We start from the raw sequence: 15,383 nt of genomic DNA, 5'->3' as shown, positions 1-15,383 counted from the left end.
TTTTCTTGGTTTCATCCGATTCCTGAAACCGTGGTCCTGAAAGAGCTTATAAAGCGTGTATGGGATCTTATTGATGAAAAGGTATCGATCAGGGTACAAAAGAATTTCCGAAATGTACCATGGAACACTGTGAAGGCCAATAAATTGACAAAATGAGGCATCACAGTGACATCACCAAAACCCGGATGTCCCTCCAAAATTGACAGAAGAACAAGAAGAAACATTATCAGGGAGGCCAAGAGACCTACAGCAACATTAAAGGAGCATTACATCTGGGTTATGGGGTAAAGGTGGAAGCCCTTTCTCACAAAAAAACATCCCAGCCCACCTAAAATCCAAGCTCACCCCAAACCGTGTAGCAAAATCTGTTATGGTCTGATGAGACCAAGGTAGAACTTATTGGGTACGATTCTAAAAGATATATTTGGCACAAAAACAAGACAGCATATCACCCAAAGAACACGATACCCACTGTGAAGCATGGTGGTGGCAGCATCATGCTATAGGGCTGCTTCTCTTCAGGTGGGACTGTGGCACAATTCAATATAGAGGGAATTATGGATAGTTCCAAATACCTATCTATTTTGGCAGAAAACCTGTAGGCCAGCTGAAGATGAAGAAAAATTTCACCTTCTATCATGATGACGACCCAAAGCACAAATCCAAGTAAACAAAGGACTGGCTTCAGGCGAAGAAGGTCAACGTTTTGGAATGGTTCAGTCAGAGACCAGATCTAAATCCTGTCAAAACTCTGCAGAATGACTCGATTTATTTATTAGTAGTTACTAGTCAAGGCGTGTGCACACTTACGCAACCTGGGTATTGTAAGTTTTTTCTTTTTTTCATAAAACGGTTCTATTTGTTTATCACTTGAATTGTGTTGGCTGCTACATCACGTTAAAGGTGTAAAAAGATCTGATATGATTTATCATGGTCTCATTTCATCACAAAAACCTGTAATTTTAACAGGGGTGTGTAGACTTTTTCCATCCACTGTACATAATTAAAATAACTTAATTCTAATTCCACCATCACATTATATTAAATATATCTACTTTCTAATTCTGCCATAACACAATGCTGAATATACTGTACTTATATTCGAAATCTTCCATCAAATATACTTATGGTCTAAATTCTCCATCACATTATATTAAATATACGCACTTTATAAATACTAAATATGCCATCACACAACATTAAATATACTTAACTCACTATGTAAATGACTTAGAAATGTTTTTCCCTCTCCCTTAAATAAATAAAGCATTCTTACACACAGGAAAAATTAACAGGTGATTTAATTAAAACGGAGATTCACACCAAAACATGTTAAAGCCATCAAGGTGACTGAACACAGACATGGATGTTCTCATTCAAGGACAGGAGATGTTGATAATGACTGAATTTCACTGTTTTACTTCTATTTTATATCGAATACTGTTATTCTGACTGATACATTGAGGACCGTCTGTTATAAAATATACATGTATAACACACTTACAGTTACAAGAGGTACAGAGAAAATAAAAATGCCCACATTTTCAAAAGGTGGCACATTACTGGCCAAAAAGAAGCACAGTGTTATTAAAATGAAATGAGTATTTTGCCCTCTAGGATACTAAAATTACTTAAAAAAATTTTAAAATGTTATTTTAAAATAACAAAAAAATTTTCACCATCCCTTTTTAAACCGTTAGTAAATCCAATATGGCATTATGAGAAATAGTCAATAAATTGACTGCTCAGTGCCCTTATGTCAGTGATCGTCAGATATCAGCCCGCAGATTTCTCTTCTACTGTCAGTCCTACTGGTCAAGTGATTTAGAAGATTAAAAAAAAAAAAAAAAGTTAAAAACGCAAAACCCAGAGAGGTCAGTCATGTTCCCTGGAAGTCCACGTGTATCGAGTCAGGTCAGTGCTCAATGAAAACAGAGAAGAGAGAGCTGATGCCGAGTCTGCAACACGTTTTGTTGTCCGTTCATCATTAGCTCTCCTGTGCAGCTCTGCCTGCGCTCACCAGTCTCTCTCTCTCGTCTGCGTCTCCCGTTTCTGTCTCCCGCTCTCCAGAACAGCAGGGCAGCCTGGCCATCACGGGCTTGTGGAGTCCGTTGTAGAGCGCCGTGCCCAGCAGCAGGATGAGGAAGCCGAGGATCTGCAGGCCGTGGAACGACTCCCAGCCCAGCGCCAGACTCACCACCCAGATGACCAGCGTGCGCAGGCTGTCCAGCACCATGCGCGTGGTGGCGCTGATCTCTTTGGTCACGCTGATGCCGGCGAAGTTGAAGAACGCGATGCTCACCGTGTTGCCCAGCAGCGCCAGTATGATGAGCGGCTTGTGGCCGATCTGGCAGAAAGCGTCCAGCGCGTCCTCCAGAACCTGCCGCGGGTTGCTGCCGAAGCTCGCGGCCGGGATGTAGAACATCGGGATGAGGAGGATGGTCAAGATGACGAAACCAAAAAAGCCTAGGACAGAGAGGGGACAAAAGAACGAATGATGTATCAGCTATTAAAAATGCCATTGTAATCATTTTGATGTGAAACAAAAAAAATTCTTCGAAAATGGAAATAAATTTGCAGCATTAAATAGTTTTTAATTACAAAAATGACAATACTTTACATTACAGTTCCTTTAATCATCTTTACTGACTACATTAAATACCTTTTTACATCAGCATTAATTAAGGCTGGGTGTGCTGTGGATCACAAAGCGCTGACACTGGAGATGTCCATAAATGATTAGTCTTAGATTATGTGGAGGGTTCACCATACACGACCCTCTTTACGTTGTTACCATAGAAACAATAACATATTACACCTAGCGCATTATAGAAAATGAATCAACACCTTCTGACCAATCAGAATCGAGAACAGAGAATTTAACAGCTGTGATATAAACATAAATAATGTTAAGGTATATTTGTTGGAATTAAATACACCCGAATTAACTAATGTTTATTCTGATCATATTCATTTCTGAATTATTTTAATTAAAACACAGCATGTTACTAAATGCTAATAAGCAGCTGAACTCAGGTCAGTGGATGTGAATGTTGGAACGCACTATTCGGACTTACTTATGAAATTTGCCAATTAAAAACTGCATTACATTAACATTAATTAAAATAAATAAATGAATTGAAAACTAAAGTAAAATAATTTCATACCACAATTATTTTTACTCCTGGATAATTTGACGTATTTGGTTCATTATTTCACACATTTCTGAGCACTACTTTAGGTGTATTAATGTGGCGCATGGATGTAAGTAATATTAAAGAGAACCAACATCAGACACAATTTCTATTTTGTTCCAAAGCTTTACCTTCAGTCCCGACTGCCTTCAGAGGATGAACGTTGTGCTTATAAATAAACTTCTCTTCCAGGACCATCTGTACGGACACGATGATCTGCGCCATGATGATCAAAAGGTCACCTGTGGGTCAAAGAGCAAAAGATTTTTTTAGACGATATCTTAAAAATCCCACAAGCAAGCAAGCAAGCAAAAATATCATAATTCTGACAAAGAGCTTGACTTTAATGTCTGAAATCATGTGTAGTGGTGTATAGGTTTTATCTTAAAGCCACTAAGAATTTGAATTTTTGTCTATATTGAAAAATTAGTTTATTGACATGGCTGCTGCACAAAAAATAGAAAAAAAAAAGGCACAGAAACATGCGTACACTTTTTTTACACTACAGATTTTATGAGTATGCAAATTATAACGGTCCTAGCTCTACATGCCACGCCCCTTCTGCTGGTAAAACCTGCTGGTGTTGCTTGAACTTCATTTGCACATCAGAACCTGCCGTGCGATTAAATATTTAATTGCAACTACTGTGCAATTAAAATAATTTCCCTGCAAGAATTTAATAATAAAAGAAAATGTTGTATAAGGTTTAGGGCGACTTTGAGCTTTGTATGTACCTGTAATGACGTCACTGAGCTTGTGCTCGTCATCTCTGTTGCCGCTCATGAAATCAGCGAGTCCGACCACCACCAGGCCCAGGATGGTGATCAGAATCCCGATCCACTGACTGGGCAGCAGCCGACGACCCAGGAAAGCCACCGACAGCAGGCCGGTGAAGATGATCACCGCTCCCCGTAACATCTGGAAACTGGAGGCACTGGTCATGTTTAGTGCTAGATGCAGAAAGTGAGAGAGAGAGAGAGAGAGAGAGAGGGAGAGGCAAGAAAAAGATAAGGTCAGAAACTGGGTAGATCGATTTTTTTTTGTTTTTTGCAAAACAACCACCAAACAAACGAGATCAGTCATATCCTGTGTATCTTCTGTTCATTTTTAAGCCAAAAACAATAAAAATAAAATAATAAAAATAAAAAATAATTATTGTCTTTTTTTCCCCAGTTCATTCACATGAAACAAACATTGATTATTTCATGTAAAACATGCATTTAAATTTTTGGTTCCCCACATTTTCCATTCTTAATGTAAAAATTGGAAAATGTGAAAAAATATATATATATATTTTTTTTTACAAAGGCATGGGAAGAGGGGGAATAAAATAAAAAAATAGTAGAAAAGAAGGCACAACTGAAGTCATACATTCAATTCAATTGTATTTGTGTAGCGCTTTTAAAAATGGACATTGTCTCAAAGCAGCTTTACAAAAAACAATATATCAATTTCGGATATAAATTTTAAACATATAAATTTATCCCTAATAAACAAGCTAGAGGCGATGGTGGCGAGGAAAAACTCCCCGAGATGACATGAGGAAGAAACCTTGAGAGGAACCAGACTCAAAAGAGAACCCATCCTCATCTGGGTGACACCGGATAGCGTGATTGCAAATCATTACTCTTCTATAACTGTATAAACTTGTGTAAAGAGGAACTTATGAGCAACCTATGAGTATGAGCATGAGATGGATATAATTGTTGAAATATTTGACATACACTGACATTTCTGCCAATTTGACTCAATTTATTATACAGAAAAGCTCGACCACAGGTTTTTCAAAAACCATAACTTAAGGAGTAGATGACAACCTCCAAGAATTGGCAGTAACTTGATCGATAAATCAGGTTGTCATGTCAAAATATCCCTCTTTGGAGCTTTCTGTATTTACTTTCAGAAGTAAAGGGAAACCAAAGATCGGATATAAGGTGGGAGACGTAAACTTGCTGCCTCAACTTCCAGGTCATAATGGAGAAACTGTCAATATATAAAATTCAAGTTCAGTTTTTAGGCCAGAACTCGAAAAATTTCATATTCAAAGTTTAGATTGTCAGCTAAAATGGATACAAAAGCGTTTCCTGTAAATTCATAGCCAAAATAATGCATCAGTGCCTTATTCGTTCATGAGATATGGTAAATATAACAGAGAACCAGGTAATGAAAGGAATAAGACAGGATATTTATGAATGAACACACACACACACACACACACACACACACCACTCTGAGGTAAAAGCGGCTCTTGCTTACCCACATACATGATGGAGGTTCCTGCCATGTCACAGATAGCGGGCGGGAGGAAGAGGAGGGGGTTGAAGCTCTGACCTGGATCTATTGTGGGCGCCGGTTTGCGCCGGTCGTGACAGATGAGGAGGTAGAAAACAACGAGACAGCTCAGCTCACCCAAAAACATGCACACGGCCTGGAGAGATGTGGTAATAGAGCAAATAACGGACACCATAAAGCAGAAGACATGTCGAGGAAAGGATGAGTCAGCAAAGTCAGTCTGAGCCACTTTGTAAACTTAGGAAACTGATGACACAAAGGTTTAGAAGAGGGAACCTGAGCAAGAAAAATGGCTACGAGGTGTACAAGTGACAACATTTCTGCCCAATCATCATCAGATCACAAGTTCGAATCCCAACAATGACACAGGCTGCATGATTTCAAAACCATCGCCTTCCTCTTTCACCTGACATTCAGAGTGAAGACAGCCAATCTGTTAGCTCATATATTCATCATAATGCAGTTAGCTTTCTCCTCCTCTACTCCTTTAATCAGGGACATTACTGACAAAAGAGTTTCTTATTAAAGAGATTTAAAATTTCATCTGAAAACCATGACAGTAATGCACACTACTACTACTACTACTACTAAACTTATCGTTTCTATAGAAACATAACATGTATGATAGACTAAAAACATGTGTAATCTTTGATATGGTGAAGTTTTTTTGTGAGATGTTTTATTTAACATTTATGGGAGGAGACTCCAATGTCACACTTTGTAAGTCAGTTACCAACTAAGTTTCCAACATCTTCAGGACAAATATATTTACAGTTCCTCAGAAACATAATAATCACATTTTTTCATCATAAGTTCACGAGAGAAAATAAAGAGAGGCTAGTGAAGCGAAATACTGTTTACAGCTCCCATAATAGAAGAAGACCTTGCTTCATCGGCATTTCACAACATTAAATGTAACTATAACGTGTATGAAGATAAAAAGTATGAAGTATGATTCCTAAATAAATAAAATTGTTAGTGTTGGCAAGTTGCTGTGGTATAGAGAAATTAAACACTTCGAGGTGAGCAGTTACAGGAAAATAATCAACTACGGGGTGGTAATAGTAATGCCGCTTCACATCTGGATGTATCACATCTGGATGCATCACACCACCCTGTCGATGATTTATTTTCTATTACAGTATGCTGCCAAATGTTTGATTCCTTATGTAACAGTAAAATGGACTGAAATTAATCAATGACATGGCTACATTAAATAAAAATCTGATAATTAGCACTAGCAGAAAATCAGCTAGTGAGTTAGCTACCATTAAAAAAAGAAGAAGAAGAAAATTAGGTTAAAAAGAATATTTAAAAATATTTAAAAGAGGAACATTACCTGCAAGAAGGGATGGGAGAAGCTGTGATCAGGGGCACCAGAGCAACCAGGAGCAGAAAACATGTCAGCCCATCTGTGAATATAATTAATACAGGCATTTCAGTCATATATTTACTCACAATAATGCTTTAACTGCAGTAAAGAGACTGTTTTGCTATCGTGATTGGAAATCAAATGCAATGATTTCATGCTGAGGCATGAAAAATACCGAGCCACACTATTTTTCCTAAATTTAATCAACAGTTGATATTTGTTTCCCTCTTTATTAGACATTTCAGTTTAATGTGATTTGTTTATTGGAGATTCATAAGCACCATGTGTAGGCTGCTTGTGATCAGCAAGTTCCCTCCTATTGACCGATTTCTGAGTTTTGCACTGGGTCTGAAGTTCACTATAGACTTTCAGATGTTACAGGAAAAAAAAACAGGATAATAGGTGGAAAAAAATCGGGATAAGAAAACCACGCAGTATTGATGTCCACAGCAGTCCAGGACTTGTCTACAGGTTTCCGAGTGATGTATTGATGGTATAGCGCCTTAAGCTGAAACAAGACACTTTCACATTGATTATTAATGGCTCTTTTAGATTAGCGAGATAACAACATTTACTCAAGCCACATGAATAATCATTCATCAGCACCTTAATCCTGCTGACGAGCGCTTCACGCGAGTGATCTTCCTTCTCCGAATAGCAGTTAGTCTTAGATTAAGGTTAAGTGCTCATGACCTCTCATCTCATGATGGGAATCTCGTCTGCCTTTGATACGTAGGCAATTAGAAGGAGCGTGACTGCCATGTGCTTTCAATAGTGGTGTGAATAAGACACTACCTAATATAGACATCAGACGGGGAATTTAAAAAAAAAAAAAAAAACACGTCTTTCTACATGAGACAGTTACAAGGAACTACTTTCTTCTCGTATTTCATCCACTTTAGGTGGAGTCCTTTCACTTTGACTTTCGATATACGTATTATTACCAACTGTCGAAAAGAAGCTTTAGTTTTAGTTCAGGTTACACACATGATCCATCACACTTGTTGAATAAAAAGGCATTTAGGGCTTTTTTCCCCCCACTGATTGCATATACACAGAATCCACAATGCATAACCAAATATCATTTTTAGATTTTTAAACAATAAACTGATATTAAAATCAGAAAAAAATGTCATGAAATTCAAAAATATTTTACAACAATTAAACAAACCAACAGGTACTTAGGTATTGAACAGACCACTGAAACTTCATCTAGAATGTCTGCTGAGCCAGTTTAGAGATAATGCCACCTCCTTTTTCAGTGTCGCAAGACATTCTGATGCTGTTTAGTCAACATGAAAAAAAAAAAAAAAAAAAAATCCACAAATGATGCAGTTCCTGTGTCATAAAAAACAGATCCAGCCATATCAGCAATATTATGTCATACGTTTAGAGGAGATCAGACTGCACACTCAGCATCGCCCACATGCACGCAGGACTGCTGGACGAGCGTTAAGCAAGAATGTAGAGAGAACAATCCCAAATGACTCCCTACACCATACACAGGGTAAATCATTTTAATTTCCATATAATACATCCATTCCATAGTGCACCATGCATCCAGTACAGTGTGAATTATACAATGACATGCAAAGGGTCAGCATTTGCCCTCCATGTGATTTGTGATATGATAACATATTTTTGGAAGACTGAATTAAACCAGACAGCTTATTAACAAAACATTTTTCCCCATATATATTGAATGGCTCTCTTCACTACACAGTTAAATCACATGGAATAAGCAGCCTGTGCTCTGTCAACAGTGAAAAAATGGTACAGCCCGGTGTAGGGGTGTTCAAAACCGTGATATACGTGTTTTTCAACACAGCTTGTTAAGTATTATTGTTTTACTAGCTAGTACACTTTTTAACTGTTTATTACTACAATGTAGCACACGTATTTAAAAAAAAAAAATCAACCAAATCCTTTGTTACGTTTTTATTTATGACTGACAACCCCCACAACAACAATTCGCACCTTCTCCGATAAGGATTTGTGTGATCAGTGTTTGTGTTTATGATAAACAGAGACACTAAATGAAATTTCTTCACTGCCAGAACTGTTCTCATTATAAGTTAACATTTTGTTGAAAAGAATTAAAACACAAACATTACCTCTCCTGAGATACATGACTAAATCTATGACTAAAAGCGGCTGGTAAACAGCAAGCAGCCGAAAGGCGAAGTGATAAACAACTTACTTCGCGGACAGAGTGTTGATGGAGCCCGTAGTGAGCATTAAACCAGCCAGAAAGAGTTGGTACTTCGTCCAGGTCATGATGAACCCCTAAGAGCAGAGCCAGCATTAAACTCTTCTGCTGCTCGCGTTTCCAATCCTTCACTCACGAAGCTAACGATGTAGCCAGCAGTCACATGACCGTACGGTCAGCTGAGTGACGCGTCACCAGACTTAGTGTCGGGTTTCAGGTCTGAGAGCGGCGCAGTTTCCACAAATTCCCACAAGAAAGCAGTTTCCTGCTAAATACAAATACTACTATTAAATACTACTACTGCTAAACGCAAACACTCCTGCTACATACTACTACTAAATACTACTACTACTACTACTACTGCTACATACAAATACTACTGATAAATACTACTGCGAAATACTACTACTACTGCTACATATAAATACTACTGCTAAATGCAAATACTACTGCGAAATACTACTACTACTGCTACATATAAATACTACTGCTAAATGCAAATACTACTGCGAAATACAAATACTCCTGCTACATACTACTACTAAATACTACTACTACTACTGCTACATACAAGTACTACTGCTAAATACTACTACTAAATACTACTACTACTACTACATATAAATACTACTGCTAAATACAAATACTACTACTAAATACTACTACTAAATACTACTACTACTGCTACATATAAATACTACTGATAAATACAAATACTACTGCGAAATACTACTACTGCTGAATACAAATACTACTGCGAAATACTACTACTACATATAAGTACTACTGCTAAATACTACTACTAAATACTACTACTACTACTACATATAAATACTACTGCTAAATGCAAATACTACTGCGAAATACTACTACTACTGCTACATATAAATACTACTGCTAAATACAAATACTACTACTAAATACTACTACTACTACTGCTACATATAAATACTACTGATAAATACAAATACTACTGCTAAATACTACTACTGCTACATATAAATACTACTGATAAATACAAATACTACTGCGAAATACTACTACTGCTAAATACAAATACTACTGCTAAAAGCAAATACTACTACTAATGCTATTGCTAAATACTACTACTACTACTACTACAACAACAAATAAATACTACTGATAAATACTACTACTACTGCTAAATACAAATACTACTACTAAATACTACTACTACTGCTGCTAAATATTACTACTACTACTACAAATAAATACTACTGCTACATACTACTACTACTGCTAAATGCAAATAATACTGCTAAATACTACTACTACTAATAATAATACTGATACTAAATACTACTATTACTACTACAACTACTACTAATACTACAACAACTAATTAATACTACTACTACTACTACTACTACTAATACTAATAATAATAATAGGGGGTGGCTTAGTGGTTAGCACGTTTACCTCGCACCTCTGGTGTTGGGGTTTCAATTCCCGTGTGTGTGTGAGTGAGTGAGTGTGGAGTTTACATGTTCTCCTTGTGCTTTGGGGGTCTACTCTCGTTTCCTACCTCAGTCCAAAGATATGCGTTATATGCTAATTGGCATCTCTAAATTGTCTGTAGTGTGTGAATGGTTGTGTGATTGGCACCTCGTCCAGGGCGCCAACCGCCTTGTGCCCTGAGTCCAGGCTCCATGTTCGCCGGGACCCTGCAGGATAAGCGATGTGGAAAATGGATGGATAATAATAACTACTACTAATGCTACTAAATACTACTACTAATAATAATATAGGGATAATCTCATGTGGATGCTGTAGATTTGTATCCAGTAGCTGCTGCTGCTGTAATCATAAAGACTGTCCTTAATCAACATATTGAACATTAGAGCTTTAACACAATGCCACATGTGTATCTGTACACGTATCTGTGTATTGCTCCAAATATCCGTATCTGTATCTGGTGTGGACTAAACCAGGGGTTCCCAAACTAGTGTTACCTTTGTGGCACCTTGTAAGTGGTAATTTGCAAGTAATGATGTCATTTCCCACCTCAGGACGTTCGAAATGCATAGTGGGAAAAACAACATGGCTGCCTCCATGAAGGCGTGTTTCATTTGCTCTGTCAGCGCACAAAAAAAAAGCTCATGAAAAGCTACTTTAACTGTGTGGCTACTGGTACTGTTCTACTTTAGTGAACTTTAAACATTTATGCAACATTTTGGACAGAAACTGCAGTTACAGCCACAACAGCAGACAATAGCGAGTACCTTAGCAACAAGCTAGCCAGCAGACAATAGCGAGTAGTGTTAGCAAGAAGCTAGCCGGCTAATATTAGTGTTAAATATAACATTGATGATTACCTTCATCACCATTATAGTTGTTACTAGGTGTCTCATTAAGACAGGTTACATTTAAATTAATAGCGTGTGTGTTATTTTAGTTCTTTTTAACTCTCCTGAAATGCTGCACTAGCGTAGTTCAGCAATAAACGTGTACCTCCGCTAAACAAACTAGCATTGTGTCTCAAATTGCATACTTATGTACTAATCTAGAGAGTTATTGAACACTAACACTAACTGGCTTTCCTATTTCAGTTAGTGTTTGAAATTTAAAAACCTCTCACGTCACCTTCAAACCTACCTAGCTGTTTTGAGGATAAAGTCAGAGTTTTTGATTTGAGAAGCAGCCCATGACAACAATCACGATGGAGGCTTAAAGTTTTAAGAGAGACAGAGCTCGTCAGCGTGTTTAACGTTGCTGTGCATGAAATCACTAAACGTTTTACACTTCGGCTTGGAAGTCTGACAAATAGGGATGATTTGGCTCTGACATGCCATCTAGTGAATTTTGCTCTGAAATATTGCGGATGTATATAAGATACGCAGCAAGTGAGCGAGTAAGTGCAAGGAATATTTCTTCTGTTCTTAGTCATTTATCTTACACATGTATATGTCACTAACATAATAAAAAGGTTCAAATATTACAGTAGTCCTTTTTCAAATTCAAATTCAAATTTTATTTGTCACATGCATAACCATACACAATACGACTTGCTGTGAAATGCTTTATACAACCGTTCCGACATAAAATAATAAAATATAGAAAAATATTAAATATAAAAAAAAATTTTATACATAAAAATAAATACATAAAAAAATATATATAAAGAAAAATATAAAGAAAAATATATACATAAAAATTTATTAATCTAGAATTTTATAAAAATGAAGCGTGGTCAAGGCTTGGGGTCGCAGAAAATTCATGATGTCAATTTTTAAATAAAATTTTTATTTTATTATTATTTCTTTTAATATAAACTCTACCCAAGGACATGGGAATTAGGGTACGGCAGCGCCTCCAACTCTCAGAATTCCTTTAACTCCAAATGCAGCTGCAACTGATAATAATAATAATAATAATAATAATAATAATAATAATAATAATAATAATAATAAAGAAATAGGCAAAAGAAAATCTGAAAAATGTAGTACTTTGAGTAGTTTTTGATTTTGTCTGTCAGAGATAGTACTCCTCTAATACCACAGCGATTTACCAACAATTACAATTTTGAATTTATTAATGAACAACACATCACACTGTTTAGCTGTTCATAGTTATATTTAACGTTACAGAACGTCTGCTTTTTTGTGTGTGTGCGTTTAAGAGAGAAAAAAAGAGGCTGGTGAGGGAATGACTGTATCTGCAGGAACTAACCTCTGTGTCAGAAAACTTTTACAAACTGGCACTTCTTCCATAAATGTTAAATAAACTTCAATGTTTTCTTTAATATACAACAACATGTTTTCAATCTGTTTATTATTAGGCTCAAATCATGTGGAATATCCACCGTACATGTCCCTGTGAATGATCTGCTGTTATAGAGATGGTAATATATTAGAATGAGTTCATTAATATAAACATTTATGTTACAGTCATAAATATTCAGATCCATGCTGCTGTTGAAAATGAATCAAATCGTTTTGGTTCGAGAATTCATCTGTGCTGTGGTCTAATTACTGAAATCAACATGATCTCTGTTAGAAGAAAAGTTCCTATTATCATTCGGGTGTGACACCATAGCTCACGCCACATGTATGGGGGTTAAAAGTCCAGCACTCCCAACAAAAATGCCTTCCCACATCCCAGGTGTAAAAACGGCAGCACTATAGAAGTTTGTTTCTGTCACATATGAGAAGATATCACACAGATATATCTCATAATCGTGACTTTTTATCTCGTCATTGCAAGATAATAGTTGTGACTTTTTAATCTCACAATTGTGAGTTACTGTAACTTTTTGCTTCCCCAAGCAATAACCAAGCCACACCAACACCACAGACATGTTCATCCTGTTCAGCCTGAGACATTCTGCCAGAGTGGCCAAGTTACTCAACCTCAACTACATCATTCGAGTCATAACTGGGTTCGACAAGGAATGTGTGTGTGAATGTTTTTTTAATCCCACTCACGCAGCTATTGTTTTTGTTTGTACCTTCCCACCATAACAAATTTAGTTGGTGTAATTTTCTAGTAGCCTAATTTAAACTACCACAAACCTGACCGGGCAGTTACTAAGGATGAATGAATAAATACTGCGTCTTGTGGAATCCCAGTCTTGAAGCACAACTCTAGTCTCAACCATCTGCCCTGTGAATCTTTCTGCCAAGCTTTCTAAAAAAAACAAATAACAATTCACCTCCTCCTCGTAATGTATTTGTAGTCAGGTATATCTGTACTGAACATTCGTTCAACATACTTAGTATTGTTCAACTTTATAGTAAAGAGTTGTGGAAGAGTAATGATTTATAATCCCACTTGAAGAGGATGGGTTTACATTACTCTGATTTTCCCCAACACACACACGCACACGCACACACACACACACACACACACACACACTCCCTACCCCTTTCATAAAACCACAGGAAGACCACTGGTGGTGGTCCATTTACAGCATAGCAGTGACACTGACATGGTAGTGTGTGTGTGTGTGTGTGGTGATGATACAAATGTATCAGGTACAGCAGCGTTGTTGGGATTTTTAAACACTACAGGGTTGGAAAACAGACCATTAACCAAAAAATCTTCATCTGCTGACACTGATGAAAACTGTAACTCCAGAAACTGTAAAGAACCCAGTAAAATCCGACACCCTCATTCTTTCACAATTCTCTTCCGCATCCAACTGAAATTTCCTAAATATCCATTTTTAATCCTAGTTTTATCACTAAACTGGTCAATTTACTAATCCTGTCCACACAATCCGTGTTTCACTGGCCTTCAGTTAAATCTGAAAAATACACTGATATGGTGACAGGGTCATATGGAGCTTGTGCTGATAAATAACTTAAGGAACAGGTCGTTCTTAGTGACGAGCATTATGAGTCATTTTACTGAATCGACTCTTTTGAACAAACCAGTTTCAGAGAATTGAACTAGTTGAGTTCAGATTGTTTGATTCACCCCAATTCACCCCAATTAATTGTAACAATAATAATAATAAAAAAAACAATAAAACCAATATTTCTTGGCATATAGAATGAGCATTCATATTATTCATGCAATAAACTATGTACATTTTAATATTTTATTATTAATAATTAATTAATAAATTCTGGCCCCCCAGTTGCTATTACACTCTTCCCCCTGTCCTGGATAGTTTCATTTTATGGATAATGTGGCCATCCTTAAGTGTTTCCTTCATGTCTATTTCCTGACTCCTCACTACAACTGTTTTTTTTTGTCTTGTAGAAATTTGTAAATACATAAAATAATTCATTTGTATTCATATTTGTGTTCATTTCAGAAAATCTTCTTTCTTTATATAACATGTTGTGATATGCAAATTATCATGATGATTCCGAGGATTTGCAAATTAGTCCTTGGCATCATCTGGTCCACGTCCTGCAACTTTTTGAGCATGATTTGTCAACTTTCACAATCCAGTTTAGCTGCTAACATGCACGGTGGTGCAGGGAGTAGTGTTGCTACCTCACAGCTCCAGGATCCCAGGTTCGATCCCTGGTTGCATGGGTTTCCTCAGGGTTCTCTGGTTTCCTCCAAAAAAAAAAAACCATGCTAGTAGGTGGATTGGCTTGAATAAATTGGCCCTAGGAGTGAATGAGTGTGTGCATGGTACTGGTGTCCCATCCGGGGTGTATTCCTGATATAGGCTCTGGATGAAGTGGTTACTGAAAGGGAATGAGTTTAGTTGCTAATAATAATAAACACCATATTGAAAAGTACATAACTTATAACAAAAAATAACAGTAGCAACCTTTGCCAAAAAAAAATCATTCATACTTGTGAATCGACTCTCTTAAAGCCTCGTTCAAAAGAG

At 36.9% G+C, this 15,383-nt stretch overlaps 1 protein-coding gene across 1 annotated transcript; it reads right to left on the bottom strand.

Moving 5' to 3' along the window:
- Positions 1–1,283: 1,283 nt before the first annotated feature.
- Positions 1,284–9,252, bottom strand: slc35f6 (solute carrier family 35 member F6). Its single transcript, XM_026922563.3, has 6 exons — positions 9,059–9,252; positions 6,826–6,898; positions 5,451–5,622; positions 3,929–4,144; positions 3,326–3,436; positions 1,284–2,466 (listed from the first exon to the last, which is right to left on the bottom strand). The coding sequence occupies exons 1-6, from the start codon at positions 9,133–9,135 to the stop codon at positions 1,988–1,990; spliced, it is 1,128 nt and encodes a 375-aa protein (XP_026778364.1). The 5' UTR covers positions 9,136–9,252; the 3' UTR covers positions 1,284–1,987.
- Positions 9,253–15,383: the final 6,131 nt, after the last annotated feature.

Source organism: Pangasianodon hypophthalmus, chromosome 19 (assembly GCF_027358585.1).
Source record: "Pangasianodon hypophthalmus isolate fPanHyp1 chromosome 19, fPanHyp1.pri, whole genome shotgun sequence".
NCBI lineage: Eukaryota > Metazoa > Chordata > Actinopteri > Siluriformes > Pangasiidae > Pangasianodon > Pangasianodon hypophthalmus.
Note: the sequence above shows the minus strand (reverse complement) of the source record. Positions and strands in the feature narration are given on the sequence as shown.

Excerpts from the sequence above, each read along its gene's own strand:
- slc35f6 (XM_026922563.3), bottom strand. The coding sequence starts at position 9,135 with ATGACCTGGACGAAGTACCAACTCTTTCTGGCTGGTTTAATGCTCACT. Across the intron at positions 6,899-9,058 it reads ATCAACACTCTGTCCGCGAA|ATGGGCTGACATGTTTTCTG; the intron begins GTAAGTTGTTTA and ends TTATATTCACAG. Across the intron at positions 4,145-5,450 it reads AACCTCCATCATGTATGTGG|CACTAAACATGACCAGTGCC; the intron begins GTAAGCAAGAGC and ends TTCTGCATCTAG.